Here is a 23,193-nt window from a genome sequence, read left to right as displayed (position 1 = left end):
CTGGCAGCAGTCCTCTCTATTGATCAAAATTCCCCACTGGAGGCAAGGCAAACAATATTTTCCTTGATGAAAGCATATATCTCATAAGAAATTGAATGAAAAGTAACACGAGAAGAGGAAATTCCCTGTAGATGTCCAAGTCAAACAAATCTATCTGGGAGCAACTTGAGACCCAGAAGATAGTTCTGTAACAATGGACCAAAGCTGTGCTATCCATAGAGGGAGTAGAGAAATTCAAGACACCTACATATATAATTCATAGGGTTGGGAGAGGAATCCAAAGCCAAATGCCAGTTTTTTAATTTTATACTTTCTCACTTCTTGGTCTCTTCTACTGTGCTATTTCCATCATATCTGAACATGATCCTGAAATGCTTTACAGGCATTCTGCACTTCCTTGAATTCTGGGGCAGTCTTTGGTTTACAACTCCAAGCCATCAGACAACGCTAACGAATGCCATATCCCAGAAATGAGATATATATTACAAACCATCTGTTCGAAAGAAGAATTTGAAAGCCACACCACATAAACAGTGGAATGATCTGTCAACTCTATAGGTGATTTTCTGAGCAAGAGGAGAAATAATGCCAGGAAACTGAACTAAAATAATTCTGGGAATATGGAGATTGAAAGCACACTTGTAAGATGCAGATGTGTAATCCTACATGTGATGTCATGAAGATGAATGCTGACGTAAATTTTTAAAGCTCTAGGCAGGATTTCATGGTAATAGTGAATAACTAACGAATAAATAAAATTACTCGACCCAGAAACTGTCCAGAAGGCAGAAATGTCCTTGTTACCAGAGAGTTCAGCTACCAAACTCCATTTTAACACAGGGAAAATGCTGAGCCTCAGGATGAACAGGGCGAAGAGAAACTCAGCGTACTGGCTGAGTAGATATGTATCTCTTTGTAAATGTACATGTGGACTACTACCAGAATACAGAAATGTTGGAGGTGTTTTTCCAGTGCAGTAGAGCATGTTATAAAAATTGGAAGGATTAAAAAATGTAGTTACAAATAATTTCTATACATTATTTAAGATGTGCTAGAGCTTTTAGGTAGATCTTTCTCACTTACAATGGTGTATCTATGCGCTAATATACCTTTGTTGTCTACACCACAGCAAGCAAACTCAAGATTTATAGACAATATTCACTGCTTTATTTCCTGAAGCTTTCATTGCCTTGGATCATATTTTCCTGGCAATGTGAACACTACCATTATATTTGAAAACTCTTCCAAAGTTATGTTTAATGCAAAAATTCTGGTATTTTTTCTTGAACACAGTGAGCTAAAGTCTGCTTGAGTTTGCGTCGATGGATTATATATTGATTCCCTGGCATAAGTTTTCTGTATATCAAATATAGAGAAGTATAGCACAAATTATGCTACGCATACAGTAAAACAGTCCCTGCCCCAAGTAGCTTACAGCTAAATGCAGGTACTATGTCACAGCTGGACACACAAAGCAAGCAAGGATAAAAGGACGTTGTCAGTAGGAACACCAGGATACACAAATCAACTTGGCACACAATTTGCAGGCTCACATAAAAGCATCAAGGGTTTTATTAATTAGAGATTTTTTAAGCATGTAAATATGCAAGAGCGTGTAATTAGGTCACTTGTCTAGTCCTTATTCATAGGCAGTTTACTACAGTTTTGATATGGATTTCAAACATAATCTGAAGGATGGAATAGTAGCTTTGCAAATTGATTCATGAAATATCCTCCATACATAGTTACAGCAAAAAGCCCTGTGCAGAAGAACTACAGTGATAAGCAATGGAAATTGCCATCATTACTGAACAGACAAGGAAGGCAAATAGGGGTAGATTAAAGCTGGATAAGCAGAAGGGGCCAAGTTTTTAAGGTATTTACAATTATAAAATTACTGTTTACATGAAACACACTGAACTGCGCAGTATCTTATTTTACTGAGGGCCCAAAATCTATCACTCACCCAAAACCTGTGTTTTTTTCATATGTTTCAATTTAAATGAAAACTTCAAAGCATAAAGAGGTGAAGTAGATTTGTATTGCCCACTTCTAAATAATTTCAGACTGAAGGATAATGGATAGACCTGGGAAATGAATAAAATGTGTGATTAATTCAATAAAAAATTAAATGCTATTATTAGTCCAAATATTTGCTACGATTAAAAGTGCTCCGGGAGTACAGAAGAAAAAGATAACATGGCTAAAGTAAACTTCCCATTTAAATAAATAAATACTTACAATTACAGAGTGATAGCACATAGGCTACTTCTATAATTGCCTCTCAATATTCTGAGAGCTCTTTATTGCTGCTAAGCTGAATTTATTTAACATGTATGAGTGTGTACAAATTTATTTACCACATGGCATTATACTTTGTATATTGTTGTTTCCCAATCAGTGATGCAGAGCAATTTAATTAATATTAAAAGAAAGAGCTGAGTTCAGTTTTAAGTAACAGGCTGATACTGTATGCTCTGCTCAGCTTAATAAGCTGCCAGTAATCATTAACAAAGAATTTTTCAGAGGTTATAGAAGTAATAAGTTAACAATATGTACTGAGCCAACTTGTCAATATGCTAAGATGCTGAATGAAAAGGAACATATTGACAGAGAATATGTATACCAGTGAGAAAATAAATAAATTCTATTTCCTTCTGGCAACTACGACAAACACAGAAGAAACAAGATTAACCAGTGAAAAAATTAAAAGAAAATAAAATTTAAAAATCCCCTCTGCCTAAGAATAACTAATAAAAATAAGAATACAAATTACTTAAAACAGATTAGAATTTAAAGAAAATAGTCCTAGAATTTTAGTGTAGATGGCAAACAGGTCACCATTACTAAAAGGATGTCTCATTTATTAAAAGAAAATTATACAAAATTTGCATCCACTATATTTTTTTAAGACCAGTAAAAAACTTTTGGCATAACTATAGATAGAAATGGCTTCGGAGAACTCACAGCAGTGCTAAAATTATCTTGATTACATAAGAGGAAGAATATATTTCATAAAAGCATTGTGTAATATTCAACCATCATGTAACCATCAGTTTGTAAATTGCCATGACAGAGACTATTTTTCTTCAATTATTCTATTTCTTAAGCCTCAATTCAGGCATCAGTTTCTTTCTTTTTCCTCATTCATTTGCTAGAGATAGAAGAGAAATTATACATTCAGAAGCATGTACTCAAGGGTTCCATTAAGTGTTGCTTTAGCATTAAACTTTTCTAAACTACTGAAGATATAGTAATAGTAAAGGACAGGTGAAACGTAAGAGCTGCTTGTATTAACCTTTGCAAGTGTATCACTTTCTAGTAAAGAAAATCAAAAACATATTAAATTGGAAGCATAATGGTAGGCAGATATACAAGTAGGCAAACCACAGGAAAAAAAGTGTTTCTGTTTGAAACAGTTTGAAGCAAGTAACAATGTTAACTCAAAAGATACTAGAGCTAATAAAAGCAGCAAAACAATTTTAACACATTTTCATTTTGAAGACACTTGAGAATATCCATTTTTAATCTTAGAATATGTTAAAATTTTCTGGTTTGCTTTGGTTTTTTTGGGGGGGGGGTTTAATCTATCTTTTCTTTTCCATTTCACATTCTTTTCCTGAAAAGTTGAAAAACATGACTTTGAGGGAGGAATCCAGAAAAAACAAAAGTGCATGGAATCCAGGTGCAATCTGTTAACCTAGACCCTCTCTATGTAAAAGGGAATAATGTGTACAAAGGTAATTGATTAAATGCACCAGAAGCTTAAAATGGTTATAAAACTTAGCCAAAGTTTAGGCCGTTCACAAGATTTATTAAATCACCTATTGGTAAAGAATGTCTGTAGGTGACTCTAAAATAGATACAGTTATGTTTATTTCTTTGGTTTATCTGAAAATAGATACAAAGCTGAAACAACCTTAATTCAAACCATGTTACATATACCCAGACAACAAATAGGCTACTTTAAATCTGAAGATAAAATACACTTCAAACTCAAACACAGTGCCATCAATCAAATCAAGAAATATCATAAGACTGAGGCAAGACTTCACACATAACAGAATGAGGTCCTTTGTGGTTAAAAGGTTTGGACACTTTCCACTACAAAGAAATGGACATAATATTTACTGCTGTTGTACATTGTATCTGTTCCCATCTACATCTCTCTTCTTTAAAGTTACCCTTTTTACACCATCATAACTTGGTGTGCATAGCACTAGATGCACTAAACAGCTAACAGGTTGGAGTCAGTACCTGCAAGAGTGCAAAGCTATGGAATTTTCTTTTAGATTAATAGAACAAATGTTTAGAAAAGCAGAAAAATCAAAATTATTATTATTTACTAACTTTGGGTTTAGAATGTAATAACCCTGGGAAAATGAGTTCTCAGTCAAAAATTGTTTCAGATTGCTATGACCATTAAGAGTCATAGCTTTAGCAAGTCAACTTCGTATCACTAAAGCCAATATTGTAAAAATAAATATATATACACCTACATGAATGGTTGATACGATTTGTGTATCTACATGTCTCAAGGCAACATTAAAATATACACTCTGCTTTGAAGATACGTATCTTTCTTGAGTTATCCTTCTGAACACATCATTTGCGTCATAAATAATAAATCTGTGTTATATATCACCTTGCACCATTTCTAACAAAGTAAAGGCAAGTGCATTTTAAAAGAAAAAATGTAAGAAGTTATTTCATTTCTATCATATTCTAATGATACAGGAAAGTAAGGAAAGAAAGGAAGAAAGGAAGAAAGGAGGAAAGGAAGAAAGAAATCACACACTAACTTGGCAGCTGACATCCATTCCAGCCTCCAGAAGCACCTGTACAACAGTTTTGTGGCCATTACGTGCAGCAAGATGCAAAGGAGTGTGTTTTCTTGTATTACAGTTCATCAGGTTTGGATATGCTTTGATGATCATTTTTACAACACGCAGGCGTCCATAAAGTGCTGCCAGATCCAGAGGTGTTTCTAGTTTGTTGTTCCTTATTGTAGGGTCCGTTAGCTCTTCTAACAGAACAGCAACTACTTCTGAATGACCATATTGAGCTGCACAATGCAGTGCTGTTTCATTTTCATTGTTCTGTTAAAACAAAACAAACACTTCAGAAATTCATGTTTAATCACACAGCAGAACGGCTCGGTTTCTATAAATTGCCTCCATGAGATGACTACACAGGCAGAGTTTGCAATATAATGTATGGTAATGTATGTTAAATGCTTCAGAATGACTCCACTAAAATTTTACTAATAATACATTAATACTTCAGCTTTGTGGCTCTCAAGCAGATCAGGTCCCTGTGTGTCCACAATGCTCCCAATCCATTTTTAACAACATGGCCCAAAAAACCTTGTTGATCATGATAGGCCGCAATCTGTCACCCTTCTTGATTCCACTGTTCCTGAAACCATAGTTGAGTCCTCTTAGAAATACTCTGACACTTAAGGTAAGTCTCTCTTCTCAGTATAACTGGTTTTAAATCATAGCATGTTATTAGAGTAGCAAAATTACAGAGAAAAATTGTGTAATGAAAACATATCAGGCACAAGGCTGGTTTCATATATCACCACAAAAGCTACTGTCAAGACAACAAACAAAGCTTGGAAGAAGGCAAAATAACAACTGTAGATATTAGCATAACAAGTAAGCATCTAGTCTTCTCAGGGCTCTAGGGAGATGTACGTGTGCATTTCAAGGCATATGAGAATGTGTATGCTGTGGATTGAATAAGTTATTCCTTTGTAAAGCAATACCCCTGAAGTCTTCTCCCAAACACTATTTAATAATATTAATAATAAATAATTACTGAGAATAAGCACTATCTTCTTTAATTGTTTTCTTCCAGTTTTGCCTGAATACTTGCAATCGCAAACAGACAAATAACTTCAGGCAGAGAGGAAGGAAACTATTTATAGAGCCCTCTGAATTCTATATGCCATCTATATTATTAATGTATCTTATGTAGTCTCTATGATGCCTTAAAATAGGCTAAACACTACAAATTTTAGAAGTATGCACATTGAAGGGCTCTTCTGATATATGATTTATAAAATCTTGTGACAGTTTTGAAAATGTTGTAAAAGTAGAAAGCCAATAAGCTAATGTGTCATACAAAGAAATAGAAAAATAATGTAAATTCAGAAAAGATACTAGAGAAGGATAGGAAGATAATTCTAAAGAAAGGAGAAGAGATAAATCTGAATCCATAGTCTGTATTTCTCAAGGAAACAACTGAAGAAATTTCTGGGGACAGACAACTGAAAATAGAAAAAATGATTTGTCTTTTGAAAGACAGAAAGGGTGAGAGAATCAGAGAAATGAGGCTTTGGCCTTTTACTCAAAAGCTAACTAGGGTAAGAAAATCCATGCTGAAAGGTGGAATGGGGGAAAAATTTTTTTTCTTTTTGGTAACAGTGTTTCTAATGCTATAATCAAGAACTTAAATGTTGGGCTTGTGCTTTTAACAACATTGCTGTCATTTTCATCTCATCTCGTAATTTAAAATGATTCAGATGAACCTGGGAGACAGAACACACAGACCAACACACTCAGATAAATTAATGTTGCAGATAAACTCTTCAGCTGTCTGAAACACTACATGAGACCGCAGAGACTGGAATGTGTTTCCTGCTAAACTCCAAGACAGAAGCTGGAGAAGAGCCAGGTAGAAAGTAAGAAGTTTCAACTGGCAGGCTTTATGACTAAGTATTTGAATCCTGTGCATTATTCAGACCACTACGTGGTCTTTCTCTATTCATAGAGCATAAATTCAGGTTAAAATATGTACTATCACAATACTACATGGCTGCAATGATCTGTCAACTACCTGTGATATGCTTTTTGTGCTCTAGTGACTTTTAATGTATCCTTTATACAGGACTGGGCAAAGCAATTTTTTTATGTACAGTGGTATACCCACAAATAACAAGCATATTTTGTTAGAGTTTATTTCTAGATTTTCAATGTTTCATGGACAGAATTGCATAGATGAACAGGCAATTGCAGTCTAATTTTGTGTACAATTACCACAATTAAGCATGAAAATCAGATAACTGCACATAAGATGGCCAATTATGGTAATTTGTGCCTACAGTTACTGTATTTACATCTCCAATGGAAATAGTTACACAAAGAAATTAGATGTATAACTATATCCACATTCTGTGACGTAAATAGCAAAATACACGTTTACTATACAATTGTCTAATGGATATATCTATCTATCCAATATTTGCTTATGTTTGAATTTTTTTCAAGCATTTCTGAATAATGTATAAAGTATCTGGAATCGTGGGTCAACAGTCTAATATTGTAGTTTAAAAGTATTCTGATTAAATTTTCAGAGACGTATAAAAATTAAATTGGCTATGTCCTTTTTCTCAAAATGTGGTGACTGGCCAAAATTTCAACCACAAATATAGACACACAGAGACCAACCAGTCCAAATCACTACTGCTGGGCAGCAAACTGAAATCTGCTCCCTCTAAATAAAGAACATCCAGCTGAATTTTCATGCAAGCGCGTATTTACAGAGAAGCATATTTTAAAACAGCATGATGTATAAAAGCTTCTGTAAACCCAAACAAAATGTTATTATTTTCAAATTAGCATTTTTGAACACTTTTGTATGGTTTGTTTCTTTGCATTTGCCAAATTAAAGCTACATTTCAGTTAATGAGAAATCAAACTGATTCAAAATTAAAAAGAATGATGTATCACTGGAAACAGAAGAATCCAACCTGGGCAAATATGACAATTAAATTACCTACACATATGCAGTTAGAACAGGCATTGTATATATTGTGTTATCAGACCTGAGTGGCACTACCTAATTAAAACTTAATAACACAACATCCTTCCCTCTTTAAAATGTAAATTAACCAACTCAAGTCAGGTATGAAAGACAGAATGATTTTTAACTTTCAAAGACAGAATTACAACTTGTTTAACTGTCCTCTAAATTCATCCGCTTTGACAATTTAGTACTACTTACATAAAATAAATTACCTTGGAAGCAAGAGGTTTTACTGAGGAGAGAGGATAGAGTTTTTATGTAGGCTTTGACAACGTCTGCCATCTTCAAAATCAGGAAAAGAGGGAATGCCTATCAGATAGGCACAGTTGGTTCAGCACTCCCAGAGACACGCCTAAGATCGAGGAGGCTATAACAGTGTATTTCCCGGACTGGAAGAAATATTATCTTCCCCTTCTCACCCCTCATGGAAAGATGGACATGGATGTCTCAGTCAGTGTTATGAACTTCCTCCTTAAGTCATTTCTTTATAGAAGACATACAGTAAGAATAAAAAAACTACCAACATATGATGGTATTTTAAGAGTTGAAGTTACATGATTTCCTTGCTCCCAAAAATGCTGTTACTTCTGATTTGTCTTCTGTGTGGACAAAGCTAACCCAGGTGTAGCTATTGATTCTAAGGTACTGTTTGTCCTCATATCTCTAAAATAGCTTATTATTTTGAAGAAATATTTGAATGACATGAAAAAAAATTCTTGAAGAAATTAATAATTATTTAGTACTACTGCTCACATATTCAGTCCCAAATGTACACAGTTGCTTCTGGAATACAGAAAGTTTATGTGCTAACATTCATAGCAGTGAGTAGTCAACCTGCTATGAACACACAAATGTCTGCATGCAAGTTACCATTGTGTAATTAGATCTCCAAATCTGATATCCAAGGGCTAAATAATGTATCTAGTGCTGAAGAAAAAGACTAGAATGCTTTCTGAAATTTCAGATACTTCATTAAATGTTAGAAAGTACAAGATAGATCCTAAGACTGAATAAGTCAAGAAAAAGAATGATCTCAAAATCAGAACCAAGAAATACACAATGTTAAGACAAAATGAGAAGACTAGACCAATATTATGCAAAAATAGTATAAAACAGAAGTCTCCAGTACTCATAATTTATAATATTTTAACCAAGTATTCATACTGGTAACACGAATAACCAAGTTATTCATATGGCCCAATGGACCATTCCGAAATAAGGAAGGCATCTTCTAATTCAGCTTGTAACCTTTTGTAATTTTCTTCTTCAATATTTGTTACATGGGTCTCTTCATGGGCATGCTGATGACATTTTGTAGCCTTTCTCCAAATCTGTTCTCCTCCACATACAGCCAGAACTCAGACTTCTGTTGCTGCAAACTGAATTGTGCCTTCACAGCATTGCATCTCGTTGGTACTGCAGGGTGTACGGCATCACTCAGCTACCAAGAACACATGTCACTGCAAAATGTAGACAATATCTTAAGGTCTATTCATTAGAGGACAGATTACCAAATATGTTATAGAGACTATTGTTGTAGCTTGGCAGTGTGATAGTGAAGAGGTACAGGAGATATCAAGAGAATGAATGGGTCTCATGAATATTATATAGGTCCTTGTGAAGCCACTATTAAGCAGTGGGAATATTTAGGACTTGTACTGCATAGTTACGTAGTCCTTTATTTTTGTAAAGCACATGTTAAAATTCCTAAAGTCCTTGCAAGAACTGCACAAGCAATAATGACCCTCAAGTAGTGATTTTACAGACTTCTCCAAAGAATGCCCAACTCCTTTACTATATAAGCATTTTGACAATGAACTTGAAAAGCGAAACTTTCTAAAGCACTGAGCCATTTCTTTGTCACATAATGCCAATGCCAAGTAACTGAATAAGACTTATTTTTATGAGAAGCTTTGTGCTATTGCCTCATGTATGAAAGAAGAATTTAAGTTAAAGAAGGATGGAGAAATGGGAGAGTTTGACTAAGTCTTCTTATATACTCAATATACTCAAGAATAGACAACTAGAGAAAAAAAAAAAGGATACAAAAATAAGGCTTTATTGATTAAAGAATTAAATAGAGAAAAAAATAAAGAAACAATATATCCAAGACAGAGAAAGGAATGATCTCTTCATCAATAACATAGCTAGTGGGACTGAGCGCACCCTCAGCAAGTCTGCCAAGGACAGCAAGCTGAGTGGTGCAGTTGACATGCTAGAGGGAAGGGATGCCATCCAGAAGGACCCTGACAGGCTTCAGAAATGGGCCCCGGTAAACATAATGAAGTTCGACAAGGCCAGGTGCAAGGTCCTGCACCTGGGTCAGGGCAATCCCCAATATCAGTAGAGACTTGGTAATGCAATGATTAGGAGCAGCCCTGCGGAGAAGGACTTGGGGATACTGGTGGATGAAAAATTGGGCATGAGCTGGCAACGTGTGCTTGCAGCCCAGGAAGCCAGTCCTGTCCCGGGCTGCATAAAAAGAATCATGGCCAGCAAGCTGAGGGAGGTGATTCTCTTCCGCTACTCTGCTCTCCTGAGACCCCACCTGGAGCACTGCAGCACAAGCAAGACATGGACCTGTTGGAGAAGGGCCACAAAAATCATCCAAGGGCTGGAGCACCTCTCCTGTGAGGAAAGGCTGAGAGAGTTGAGACTGTTCAGCCTGGAGGAGGCTCCAGGGAGACCTTATTGCGGCCTTCCAATATATAAAGGGGGCTTGTAAGAAAGATGGAGAGAGATTTTTTTACCAGGGCCTGTAGTGACAGGACAAGGGGCAATGGTTTTAAACCGAAAGAGGGCAGATTTAGGCTGGATATAAAGCAGACGTTTTTTCTTATGCAGGTGGTGAGACTCTAGACCAGGTTGCCCAGAGAAGTTGTGGATGCCCCTTCACTGGAAGTGTTCAAGGTCAGGTTGGACAGGACTTTGAGCAACCTGATCTAGTGAGAGTTATCCCCGCCCATGGCAGGGGGATTGGACTACATGATCTTTGAAGGTCCCTTCTGACCCAAACCATTCTATGACTCTATGAACATTTTCTAATTAATCTTTACCATATAAGAACAATATGATGACAAAGAAAGATGTCATTGTCCAACAATGTGAAGAATACTTGGATTTATATAGTAACATTTTTTTCAAAAAGATGATTTTTGTAAAAGTTACTGGGAAAAATTCTGCTGCAAATTACGCAGTGTGAATCAAAATCAAATCTACTGACTTCCCACTGAAATTCAACTTTACTTATATGGAAACAAAATAAAAAAGTAATTCTGTAATTTGGCTGACTACTTTGAATACATGCTTTCCTCAAATTTATCGCTGCAATAGGCTCAAATCAAAAAGACTGCTTCTGCACATTTTTCTCTTCTAAAAAGAGTATAAGACACATATAGTCTCTAATTTAAGGGGAGGGGGGGAAACATCGAATGCAGAACATGAAAATTATTGTTTTTGCAGGCTACTTTGGAACTGAATTGTGCTTCTGGAAGTCCCTGAGGTGTCACTGAGAGAAGGATATAATGTTTGTACTTGATTTTGGTGATGTGGGGAAGTCAGTAAATACGTTAGATGTCCGGCATTTACAAATTATTAAGCATCCTGAACTCTTTTCCTTCTCATTTCAGAAGAAGTGTCAAACACCATTAAGGAAATGTGAGTGTTTTTTATGACAAGTATAATTTGATGCACAGACAAATTCTGCAGTACATTAAATACATAAATGTAAGGAAAAACATGTGCTATGTGCATAAAAAAAAACAGGCAGAATCACAAAACAGAGAACATCACCAAGAAATTTCATAAGTGTTCACATTTTTTCCTGTAAATTTTTCACTCTTCATATTCTGTATACATATATTAAAAATATATTTTGAACTTGATATTTGTTCCTGATGTCATTTACCTTTTTTGCATGTGATTTCCTGCACTAATACCTAACACTACATATTGACCTATATGTGACTGTTATAATTTATTTTTTCATAGATCAGGATTTCTCATCGATTACGTAATTTTATCATGAGAGTTGCCATAATAAATGTTTGTGCTACCCAGATGTCTTTACATAAACAAATATGTAAGTAGTTTCAATGTTGACAGCATACCTTTTTATTATATTTGGCATTCATTTCCTAACAAATCTTGATCTCATACTACCTATTTGATCTTCATTCAATTTATAATTTACATACTTTCAAGTCTTCATCAATGAAATTTAAACACTTACATGTTTTGTAATTTCACTATATTTTGTAATTTAAAACATACATCATGCATGTCAACTAAGACTTCTGTATTAAACAGTGGTAGAATTATTCTTACATAATTATTATGCTGTTACCATTTTCTATGTGTAGAGTCGCCAGTCTACAATCCACCACACCCATAAAATAATTGTCATTTAAGTGTTCACCTCTTCACTGTTTTTTTATGTAATAGGAACAGTAGGGGGCATTCAGAGCTTTAGATGCTGGATATGGCTGAATATGATCCTATGATACTAGTTAACTGCATTTTAAATGTGTAGAATGCAGTTCAATTAATTTACAGTATACCACATTAAATCCATTAATTCATGTATATACATTTGTGCGTCATGAGCTTCTCATTTACTTCTTTGTTGTATTCATTACTTTTATGTAAGGTTTTAGAAGCATTTCTTTTACATAGAATTCTAATAAAACAGATGAAAAGCAAAGATGTATTACAAATCAGTTCCAACAATATTTAAATAATGAACAGAATTATTTTCTTAAACTGAAAGCACATACATCCTTAACGTGATTCTTACAGAAAAAAAAAACAGGGAAAAAAAGTCTGACTTAAATATATTATTTGCTGTGATGAAAAAGTGTCAGGAAAAATGACTGTCCTTCTCCCCAACTCTCAGAAGAAAAGACAAATAGCCCAGAATTTCTTACAAGCTGTAGCTTCAGCTCTGCAGATCTGAGAAGCTATGAGAGCTATGAGGAGCCATCTTATATAGAGCCTATCAGCAAATAAGCAAAAGCCTCAGAAACCTACAGACTCATAAGAACGTACAATAGGTATGCGGATGAGGATGCCACTCTGGTGCTATCTGAGGATATGTGGGTGGAGATGGTTTTATATCAATATGGCATTTCTCTCATTCAAATGACATGGATAATATTCTATTGTGTAGCATGCTAATTAGCAGGGGAAAGTCAGTGCCAGCAAAGTGGTCCATGTACTAAAGCTAGCCATTGTCCAGAGTGGAACACTAGGGGATTTACAAGGTCAGAAGAACCATGCACACGTGATTTAACTTCAAAGTTTAATGTGATCAAGATTCCCTTAAGAGACTTAAGGTCCAATATTTCTTATGAGGATTGCTCACACATGATCCTTTAAGAAGTTTTTGGCGAAAATACATAAACAGCAGGAGACCTGACGATGAGACCTTCTTCAAGTCAGTGGGGTATAGAATCAGATGTATCCCTGCTTATGTGCTCCAGCAATCAAACCACGGAGACTGGACAACACACCTAATCAAGCTCAAGAATATTCTAGAAGTTTGGATGTATATGTGGGAGTGGGAAGATGTAGGTTTGAATTTACATTTCTCTTTCTGATCTTACTGAAATACCTTTTTCACTATACCTCTCTCTGAAGTTCCTGCATAGCTTCCAGTTTTCTGTCACTAGAGTATTAGGAATCTCTTCAAGCAAACTGATAACATGTAATCAGAAAGTTGCTTTTTTATTTTATTGCAGAAATAAAACCAAAAAAACTTCTCCTTGACAAATGGTAATCCTACAGTTCAACCGGTTTTATCCTACACGTAACAGCTGACGAGAATGAGAAACTCAGAGAAACTCCTAATTTGCAACTCAAACCACAGAATGACAACTTTTGGGGGTTTTTTGTGTTTTTTCTTGGATGAGCCAGGGTATTATATGATTTCCCAGAAGACTGTCACATGGGCATATTTTATTACTTTATTTTCGCACATTTCCTGCACTAATACTTGATATTTATATCATAGTTATTGAATTGATTCCAATGGCTAAGTGTATAACCTCAAATATCAAATAGATTATTCAAGGAATGGTGTCTCACATTGGTTAAGTGTTTGCAATTTAGGTCTAACGTATCTTATTTTCTCACAGTTTGCCTTCTGGCCACACTAACGTAGACACTGAGAGTGAAATTCATTTGTTAGATTGTGCTTTGCCATTTGAGGTGCTGTAGGGGTACCCTACCTGGAGTCCATCAGCCACACCACAAGGACATGGAAACTCTGAGCATCCTCTGTCATACCTTCAGGCCCACGCAGATGTCTCAGTTACTGCAGGACTTTAGAAGGTACTGTATTTCTGTGTTTGGACAAAGGAATCCTGACTTACTTTTGGTCACCTGAATAATCCTATTGACTCCTGTGATGACACTGACTAGACCTCTGTGGAATAAAACGGTGCATGGCAACACAGACGCTAAAATTTGGATCTGAATCTGAAGCTGATGCCCACTTTTACATTACAGTAACTTCCTGATTACCCTGGTAAATTCAATAGCTTATGGTTACTACTCATATTTCACAGCCTACTTCCAGTCCTCGAGCAGTTCAGCTGACTAAAGATGGGTGTCAGATTTTAATCGCCTTCTTTCTATTTCTAAATACCAACCCTACAAACAGACCATATAAGAATACACAGAATGAAAACAGAATGTGGGCCATATGTTTGACAACAGAATGCAACATACTTATCCTGCCCTTACCCACTGTAACACTCTCACAATTTTTTCCTAGTAGTTATGTGTCCTTTCTACTGCACATGCATACATGCAGTCCATCTGGTTTGTCATTTGTCTCTGCATATCAGTTCATTTACAGTACATGAAAAATATAACAAGAATATTAATTTTACCTTGAAGTTTTTCAGGAATTTAATATCTAATAAACTAAAAAAGATACAGAGTTTACGCAAATTTACATCAATATATAAAAGATGAATAGTTAGAGTATGTCTTCATACAATTTTTCAGAAACAAGGAGAAGGTTTTTTCATCCTTTTTAAATCTAACATCCTTTAGGTCAGTGTCTGTCCAGAAGAAAGATATCTGGTATGCTTACATTGGAAGATTTTATAAAGCTTGGAGAAGAAATTTCTGAAACAATGGAAAATAGATTTAAAAAAAAAAAACTGGCTATAAATTTGCCAGACCTAAAGAATACGTGCTGCTCTTTTCTGATGATGTACACAAATGTTTTTTATCACTTCACCTGTTCATTCACTCTGGAGTGTGATGGTCCATGATGAATGAGAATCTTCACAATGTCTACATCTCCTCTCCAAGCAGCCAAGTGAATAGGAAAGTAACCTTTATTATCTGCCACATTAGTTGATGCTTCATACTGAAGTAATTTGAGAACTATATCCCTGGAAAACAGGAAGTAAATCTAAAAATTGACAGGAAACTTATTGTCTTAAGTTTTTACATAAACATATGTATTACCAAAATTTTTACGCTGAGTATCAGAAAAAAAAATGTATTTCAAGCGAAACAGCTGCAAAAATGAAGACCAATCATTTCTACGAATGACATACACAGTAAAACATAGACAAATTGTTACTAATTGTAGTGATCCTTACTTCTTATGAATACCCATCAACAATATTATGATCAGTTCTCTGAATCTGTTTCTTTTAACAGAATCACCTGGCCACAGAATCATTTTTAGAATTTGCCAGTCCAGGCCACATGCACATCCCTCAAAAGAAACCTTCCAGGCACTAAAGGCAGAGAGGTACTCCTGTCCCCATCATTGCCGAGTTCTGGAGGCAGGAAGACAAATGGGTGGCTTTATGGACAGGGTTTTGCAGTAAGGCTTAAAAGTAACAGTTTTTCTGCTTTTTCAAGGCATTATCTCAAAGATGGATGAAACACATTAACGATGTTCTAGTTACATATATACTATCTTCTATGGAATAACTGCTTCTATTTTCATTTTCCACATTCAGCTTCCTGAGGCCGGTAAGGAAAAAAGTAACTTGTATTATATTAATTCTTATTATACTCCCTTCAGTACTTACAGTGTGGCTTATCATACATTAAACGAAACATTAGTATAAGCTGGTTTATTGCATCCCTGATATTTAAGCAGTCTCCTGTACTTAACTTCAAAAGTTAAACTTAAAAATCAATTGTGTGGTATGATCATTGGTTATCAAGTACGTCAGAAAGTAAATAAATCCTGTCTTCTCTCTCCTTTTGTCTTCTCATAGTTTTACACTGCCAGGCCTCATTAGTTATTAAGTTTATAGCATCTATGACCCAGTGTGGGCAGCTCTACGCACACTTTTGCTGACTATGGAAACACTGGCTCTTACTGATTTGGCTCAAAAAATTAGCAGGGGGAGGGAGCTCAATGCAGCCTATGTCATGACTAAAAATGAAGCTCTTAACTACAAATTAAGACTGAAGGTATATCCCAAGGCAATCATTCTCCCAACCTTGATGGAACCTTATTTAATTGCCTATTGAGAGAAAAATGTGGCAAGTAAGACTCAATGTATCTAGGCCAGAAGAAACTCTCAATTGTCTTTAGAAGAAATCATAGAGATACTGGCGTCATCCCATCTTAGCTTTGAGAGAGACTTTAAGCTGGATTTTGCTTACTCCTGGCAAGGTCAAATAACATGAAAACAACCAAGAAAGTGCAGCTCCACTAGAGGAAGACTTGCCACGGAGAAAGTTACAGAAAAGTGACTCCCGAGAGAAACTTTTTAACACAAGTAAGGTTTGAAAGACTTCTCATGTCATAATAGTTGGTCCTGCAGTAGAGAGTCTTATGAAGACTAGAGATACAGAGGAGTTTGAAAGGGACACAAATCAAAGGAAACAGAAATTGAACTAAGTGGGGGAAAAACAGCAAAAGCCCCTCCACAACTGAAATCTATAGACAATATACAGCAACTATTGGGAAGAATGTGTTGCAACATTCAAGCTACAAAATAGAATCTACGTCTCCTTCATCCTTCAAGAATGCCCTGACCCATCATACTTCTCTAGGGTGAGTCTTTCTTAGCTCTCTGTCAGAATTTTTTTATTTTGTAGAAATAAATTTCAGAGAGGAGAAGACTGAGAGTCCTTAGCCCAGTAACATTACTGGGCTATGTAAAATTACTTAGGGAGACTGAGATTAAAGTCCCTGCCCCAGATATGATTTAATTACTTATATAAAGCAGAACAGTTTCAAAAGGAGAGAGAACTATCCCAGAATAACCAAGGAGGAGGGAATTCATCACCTACAAGGATCAAGCAGGGACTTGAACACTGGTGTCCAACAAGTGTCCCAGCCACGAATCACTGATTGTGTCATTAAGTCTTATGTTCTCACTCTTCCAGAAAAATTTCAAAATCTCTCAAGTTCATCCTAATGTAAAGTGTGAAAAATTCAAACCCCAAAAGTTTTCAAAGGGCAAGAACTTATCCTAAGTGGGAAGGCTCTTGTGTCAAAAGATTATATCCAATATTGATTTTGAATATCAAGTTTCAACTCTGAAACAGTGTAAAGCTATTTATTTTTTATTTGTGGTGACTAATGAAATTACAGCCACCAGGTGTCTGTCCAATTCTTGCTGACAGTGCTACCATTGTAGCACTGTATGATGGCTTGGATAGCAGGTCCTGAACTACCTTGATATACCATAAAATACCTCACGATGTATTTCAGTTTAATACAACAAGATAGAAATAGGGTGTCAGTAACTGCCATTTACCCTGCTGTGAGGGTAAGGGGTCATAGGAGCTAGTGGCCATTATGATCTTTTCAAAAGCTGTAGTTATATCTGCTGCTGTACATAAGTTCACATCTTGAAGCTCTCTCTGACTTCAGCAGAAGTTTGGCCTGCACTGTGTCTGAAAACACTATTTGGCTTTTGTCTGTTTGGGGATTTTATAGTCTATATTGCTAGGATTCACCTGAAATCTCTGATAGATTCAGTCTTTATATAGCAATATTTTCACTTTGCTGGGTAACTATTGGTTTATAGTCAGTATTAAAAACACACTAAAACCAATTTTCATCTATTTAAAGTCAGCAGGCTTTGCAAGTTAAGGCTTGGGCTTTTGTCAATCGAAAACATGCAATGGCACAAGAACCAATCCATAAACCAGGAACAAGAGAAATGTGATTCTCTCCCTTTTTAAAGAGACTGACTTTAATAGACTGTGTTAAGGATTTAGACCTAATTACATGGAGGTAAAATATATTAATGGAACATTCAGAATATCGCTACAGACCTGGAATTTTGGAAAATGCACAATATCTAGTTAACAGTATTTTAACTGCAGTTAGTTATTCAGAAACAGAATATCCTATACTCACCAAAAGATTAATCTGGTCTAAAGAAAATATGCAGGTTACTAGAATACAATTAAAGACACAACCTGAAGTTTTAATTATTAGAAGGAAGAATGCAAAAATTGCAAAATGAGTAAACTAAGCATATAGTTGTTACGGATTCATATGTTCTGGACAGTCCAAAATCCCATTAAAGTCACTCTTCACTTCCATCAGGTTTTGATCAGTTCCTTTTCTCCCACAGAGGAATAACCTAAAGCTTTAGGTCTAAATTTTCTTCAGTGAAAATGCAGATAATGTTAACATCATCAGTTTACAAACAGGATAGCTGCACTGCATTAAGTGGGGCAGCTCCTACGGTGGTTAGAGGGGAGTCCATCCCACTAGAACTTTATAGACCTCATTAAAACCTTCCTGTTGTATTCTGCCTTACTAACAACCCGCAGTTGGCAGCACAATACAATGGAGGTAGCAAGGGGCAACATGTAACAACAGTGGTAACACAAAACAAATTACAAGGTGTAATAACAAAATCTATACCAAGTTTCCACTGTTTTTTACTGACACATTAATGCCTTAAAGAGTTCACCTGTACTGGTATGCCTGTGCAGTCCCCCCTTTGCCTGCTTTCCCCAAGCTTGTTGAGACATGCATGTGGTAACTTGGACGGACAGCAGGGAGGGAAAAGCTATGAGATCCCATACAAGGTAATAGCCATTTTTTTCTGCTTTCAAGTGTATAACTACTAAATGTTCTTATCATGCTACTTTTACTTACATAATGATTAATCTATACTGTTCTTTTGTTTCACAATTTTGCTTCCTTAAACATTCAACACACTATACGTGTGGACATATTCACACAAGTATACTACAAAATTTTCTGTCGCAATTTCCCTCCAGCTAGAAAGCACTAGAGCCACCACTGGCAGTAACAATAATAAAATCTACTCAAAATCGAGGAAGAAACTGGAAATACCAGTATAGAATCAATAGCTTCTAAACTGCATTTCCCATTGGTCATTACTACATGCTGATATCAATGACAGTGTCAAAAATTCTTAAATTAATGTATCCCGTGGGAAATAAGATTATTTTCTTAAGTCAGAGTTTTTCAACTTACTATGAAAATCTCAGTGCTATGCTACATGTTTTTAAGTTAAGCAGTTAAATGACATTCTAAATAAAAACTAAACGTGAGGCACTTACTTGTGTCCATTTAAAGCTGCATGATGTAATGCAGTATAACCTGAACTGTCTGTGCAGTTTATATTTGGTCCTCGCCAGATGCTGCAAACAAAGCAGAATTGTAAAGTTAATTTTTTGGCTTGGTAAGTACAGAAATGTCAGAAATGTGACGTAAAAATAATCTAAAGATCACTGCAAAAAATGTGATTAAACTTTAAGAGACAAATTATCTTGAGAAGAACTTAAAATATCAAATGTCATGTTCACATCAATATAACTTATTTATAAAAATAATTTTGCACATTCATCTTTATAACAGTCAAGAACTTTATGTAGGGCAGTCCCAAAGACTAATAACTGTTCTGTCATTTCAATTAGAACTGTTCTCCCAGTATTACTCTGGTAATTACACTGAGGTTATAATCTGATATTGTACTACTTTTTTCACATGTATATATTCATTGACTTTAGGTCAGTTAGTCTAGATTCATACAAATGTAAGATTAGTGAGAACTAATCATATCCTTTAAAGGGACGGTAGACTTCTTCTTTTTACTTGGCCTGGTATTTTAGCTCCCATTTTAACCTACTGTATTTTAAAATACATAATACATAATGTTCCTTTTTTGAGTTATCTTTCTGTATTTTATAGCACTTATTTTACAGGCAGCTTAATTGTATGCCTCATGTAACCAGTGCCATGATCTACTATGGACTGTTCACAAAACAGTAAAGGAGATATTTGTTTCAAAGTAGAAAAATGTGACTGCTAATCTACCAAAAAAAAAAAAAAAAAAACAAACAAATGCCAAAACCCGCCCTCAAACCCTGGACACTGGATACCAGATGCATATTGAGTACCAGCAGGTTTTTTACTAACTGACTATGTTTGGAGCTGACTGTATCCTTTTCAGAAGCAATGTATTTATTCTGTAACACAGTTTTCAATCATTAGTATTACAACTTCCAGGACACAAGATTATGAGTCCTGAATTACAGTCTGTTTTCTTTAGCTTCTAATATAGTATTAAAGAGTCATTGGCAAGCCATATTTTCCCTTCACATACCTTAGAATCAAGTGCTGCAGTTTAAAGAAAATAATCTGAAGCTAATAGGTAAAAAGAGTTTTTCATACTGACATTTTTTTATGATCTACATCAATAAAATGACATGTTATGCTTAGCCCATGCTTTTTAAGAATTCTTTACTACTGGTGTTGCAGACTGGTCTCTTTTTCATCATGTGTGTTTGAATGATTAATTAGCTCATAAATGTAAGCAGTTGTTTTCCCATGAGTAATACTGCATGCATACAGAATTATTTGTGTGATACATTATGTTCTGCAATGAGGGTAATTCGACATAGTGCTGGGTATCTCACCTCTCTCTGCAATTTAATTTCTTGGAAGAACAGGACTGAAATGTTTCCTTAGGTGCAAAGAAGCAAAAAATAATTTTTTTTCTAATCTGCTCAGAAGTTCTTTTCCACAGAAGGCAGCTTCCAGCTATGAAAGTCCTTCTAATCTTTCCAATTAAAAGAAATTATTTTAACTTCATGAAGAGGTAAAACTTGAGTCCTTGAAATGATAGCTCTTCCAGCTATGTTATTTATACGGCAAAGACAGGCTGTCCTTATCTATTGGAAGGAAAAAAGTCCTTATCTATCAATATTCTAGAACCTCTTCCGTACTTTGCATAACACTTTGTTAGTTATTCTCTTATTTATTGGATTCTACTTTCTTCCTTTCATTTGTACCAGCTTATAGGAGAATGAAGCAGAAAATTGAAAGTGGTATAGAAAGTCATATACATAAAGGACCAGAATATTAATCTACTTGGGTTTTCTTGCTTGCTTGCTTTGGTTCACAGTTGTTAGGATTTGCCTGTTGGTTGTTTTTTCAAATGCAAGGGAACCATGAGTTCATATATTATTTATGACGCATTAGGCCTTTAAAAAAAAAACAAACCACACCCCAAAAAACCCAATCAAACCTAATTCTTTTCTCCCCTGATTTTCTCCTTTAATTCAAGCACTCTGTAATGCTTTGTTGTACTTCCTGATTCTGGTCGTAGGAAATATTTTTCAACTGAAATTATACAGAATTTTTTTAAAAAAACTGAAACTTTATTAATGAGTATATAAGTGCACCTCTGTGAAGCTCCTCAGGGCACTCAGGTTGGGAGACAAAGGGCAAAGGGGAGTGAGTAAATCCTGATGACTCAGAGAGATGAGACAGGATGGACAGACTAATCACTGTCAGCTCCCAAAGGGTACAGAAAGACATGCTCAAAATCAGAACTTGGTTATCAAACTAAAGAATACAGGAGACGTGAGTAGGACTTGGCGGCAGGCCTTTTTACCCTTGGGCCAGTGCAGAAATCGCCTCCTAGGAGGTCTTGCATTGCTACAATATTGCAACATTACTTCCTACAAAATGAATGCAGGTTCAGTATATACACTGGATATTTATGCTTTAATAACTGACAATCAAATTCAAATTGGACAGTCTGTAAATAGAAATTCTGACACCCTAAAGCCCCCAGCCAGGTGATTAGTTCATCTAAAGCTCTCCTCTTGTAATCAGAATACAGCAGGGCAAAAGTCTAGTGGTGTATTAGCTCCATAAAAAGCATCTAACTTCAAGAAAAAGTGAAGAAAGAGAGAAAGTCTAAAGAGCCCTTCTCTGGCACCATAAACACATCCAATATAAAAGGAATTATCAAATATATTGATTTATCTGCATATTGAAACACTCCAATAGTTACTGTGAAGGCAACACTGAGGAGAACCTGGAAAAAAACAAATTACCATTCAACCTCCCGAAAAGAAAGTTTGTTGACAGATTAGCAGCTCTTTAGATTACTGTTAATATTGAATATTCTCAAAAACATGTTTCTCCTAATTGTTTGACGCAGTCAATAATCAAACTTCTTAATTTTACATGCATCAGTAAGTTAGGAATTTATTTTCCTATGTACATCAGTAAATTAGGAAAATCTTTCTATCATTTAATGAATTTTAAGAAAGTAATTGAACCTACATTTTGGGCAAAAAACCAGTTTTTAGTTAATGATAAATTAGAATGCTGAATTAGAACATGATCATCAATTAGTTTATTCCATTACTACTTGCCAAAGTGAGGCACAAAGTAAATGAAGTCTGTTATGCTACTTACACTATTGCCGAAAGCAGATAGACCTTCTCACTACAGTTTGCTCTCACTGTGGACAAAGAATATTGAACTTTCGAACTGATGTGAAATATTAATTGGAAATACTCTTTACTTAGTAAGAAAATTAACATTTTTTTCTTTTTTATGAGCTGAAGATAATTATACATGAAGAGTAGCGTTTCAAAAGAGATATGAAAATGACACACTAAAGAAAAAGATGGTTAGTTGATTGATTTTTTTGCTATGCTTTTTGGTATATGCAAAAAAATAATCGTGAAGTGGCTGCTGCTACACACATATGAACACAAAAGTAAGGACATCAGAAGTTAATTCAGCTAATCTTCACCACACAGGCACACTCTCAATCAACAGTACAAGAACCATGCATACCTGCACAGAATGTCCGTCACAACTTTAAATCTGTTGTCATCATATCTCCCCTCTGTACATATAATTTCATTATACTATTTTATTGTTATTTAATTATCCATGCACTAGTATTTGTGGTCTTTATATGATAATTTTGCCAAGGTGAAAGGAAAATATTTTGGCAAAACAACGACAAAAGTCTTTAAAAGCCGTAGAAAGCTGCCTGATGACATCAGTGTCTGTCTGCCCATTGGTTTCACTTAAACCTTATCCAGCAACTGACTGGTAACTCTCTTTGGAATTTATTTGTTCTCTGAAAT

The 23,193-nt window shown here is 35.3% G+C and overlaps 1 protein-coding gene across 12 annotated transcripts in view; it reads right to left on the bottom strand.

The window, feature by feature from the left end:
• The window catches only part of ANKS1B (ankyrin repeat and sterile alpha motif domain containing 1B), a 457,460-nt gene that overhangs the window by 384,461 nt on the left and 49,806 nt on the right, over window positions 1-23,193 (bottom strand). For 9 of the 12 annotated variants that reach the window (XM_075427661.1, XM_075427668.1, XM_075427657.1 and 6 more), the window contains exons 2-4: window positions 19,354-19,434; window positions 15,062-15,218; window positions 4,803-5,099 (exon numbers count right to left, since the gene is read on the bottom strand). In XM_075427661.1, the coding sequence (XP_075283776.1) occupies window positions 4,803-5,099; window positions 15,062-15,218; window positions 19,354-19,434 (535 nt within the window). Of the gene's footprint in view, window positions 1-1,966; window positions 1,982-4,802; window positions 5,100-15,061; window positions 15,219-19,353; window positions 19,435-23,193 lie in introns of those variants that run through there. The other 3 variants (XM_075427662.1, XM_075427664.1, XM_075427665.1) reach the window with 3 other exon arrangements.

This window comes from Opisthocomus hoazin, chromosome 8 (genome assembly GCF_030867145.1).
Source record: "Opisthocomus hoazin isolate bOpiHoa1 chromosome 8, bOpiHoa1.hap1, whole genome shotgun sequence".
In the NCBI taxonomy this organism is placed as follows: domain Eukaryota; kingdom Metazoa; phylum Chordata; class Aves; order Opisthocomiformes; family Opisthocomidae; genus Opisthocomus; species Opisthocomus hoazin.
Note: the sequence above shows the minus strand (reverse complement) of the source record. Positions and strands in the feature narration are given on the sequence as shown.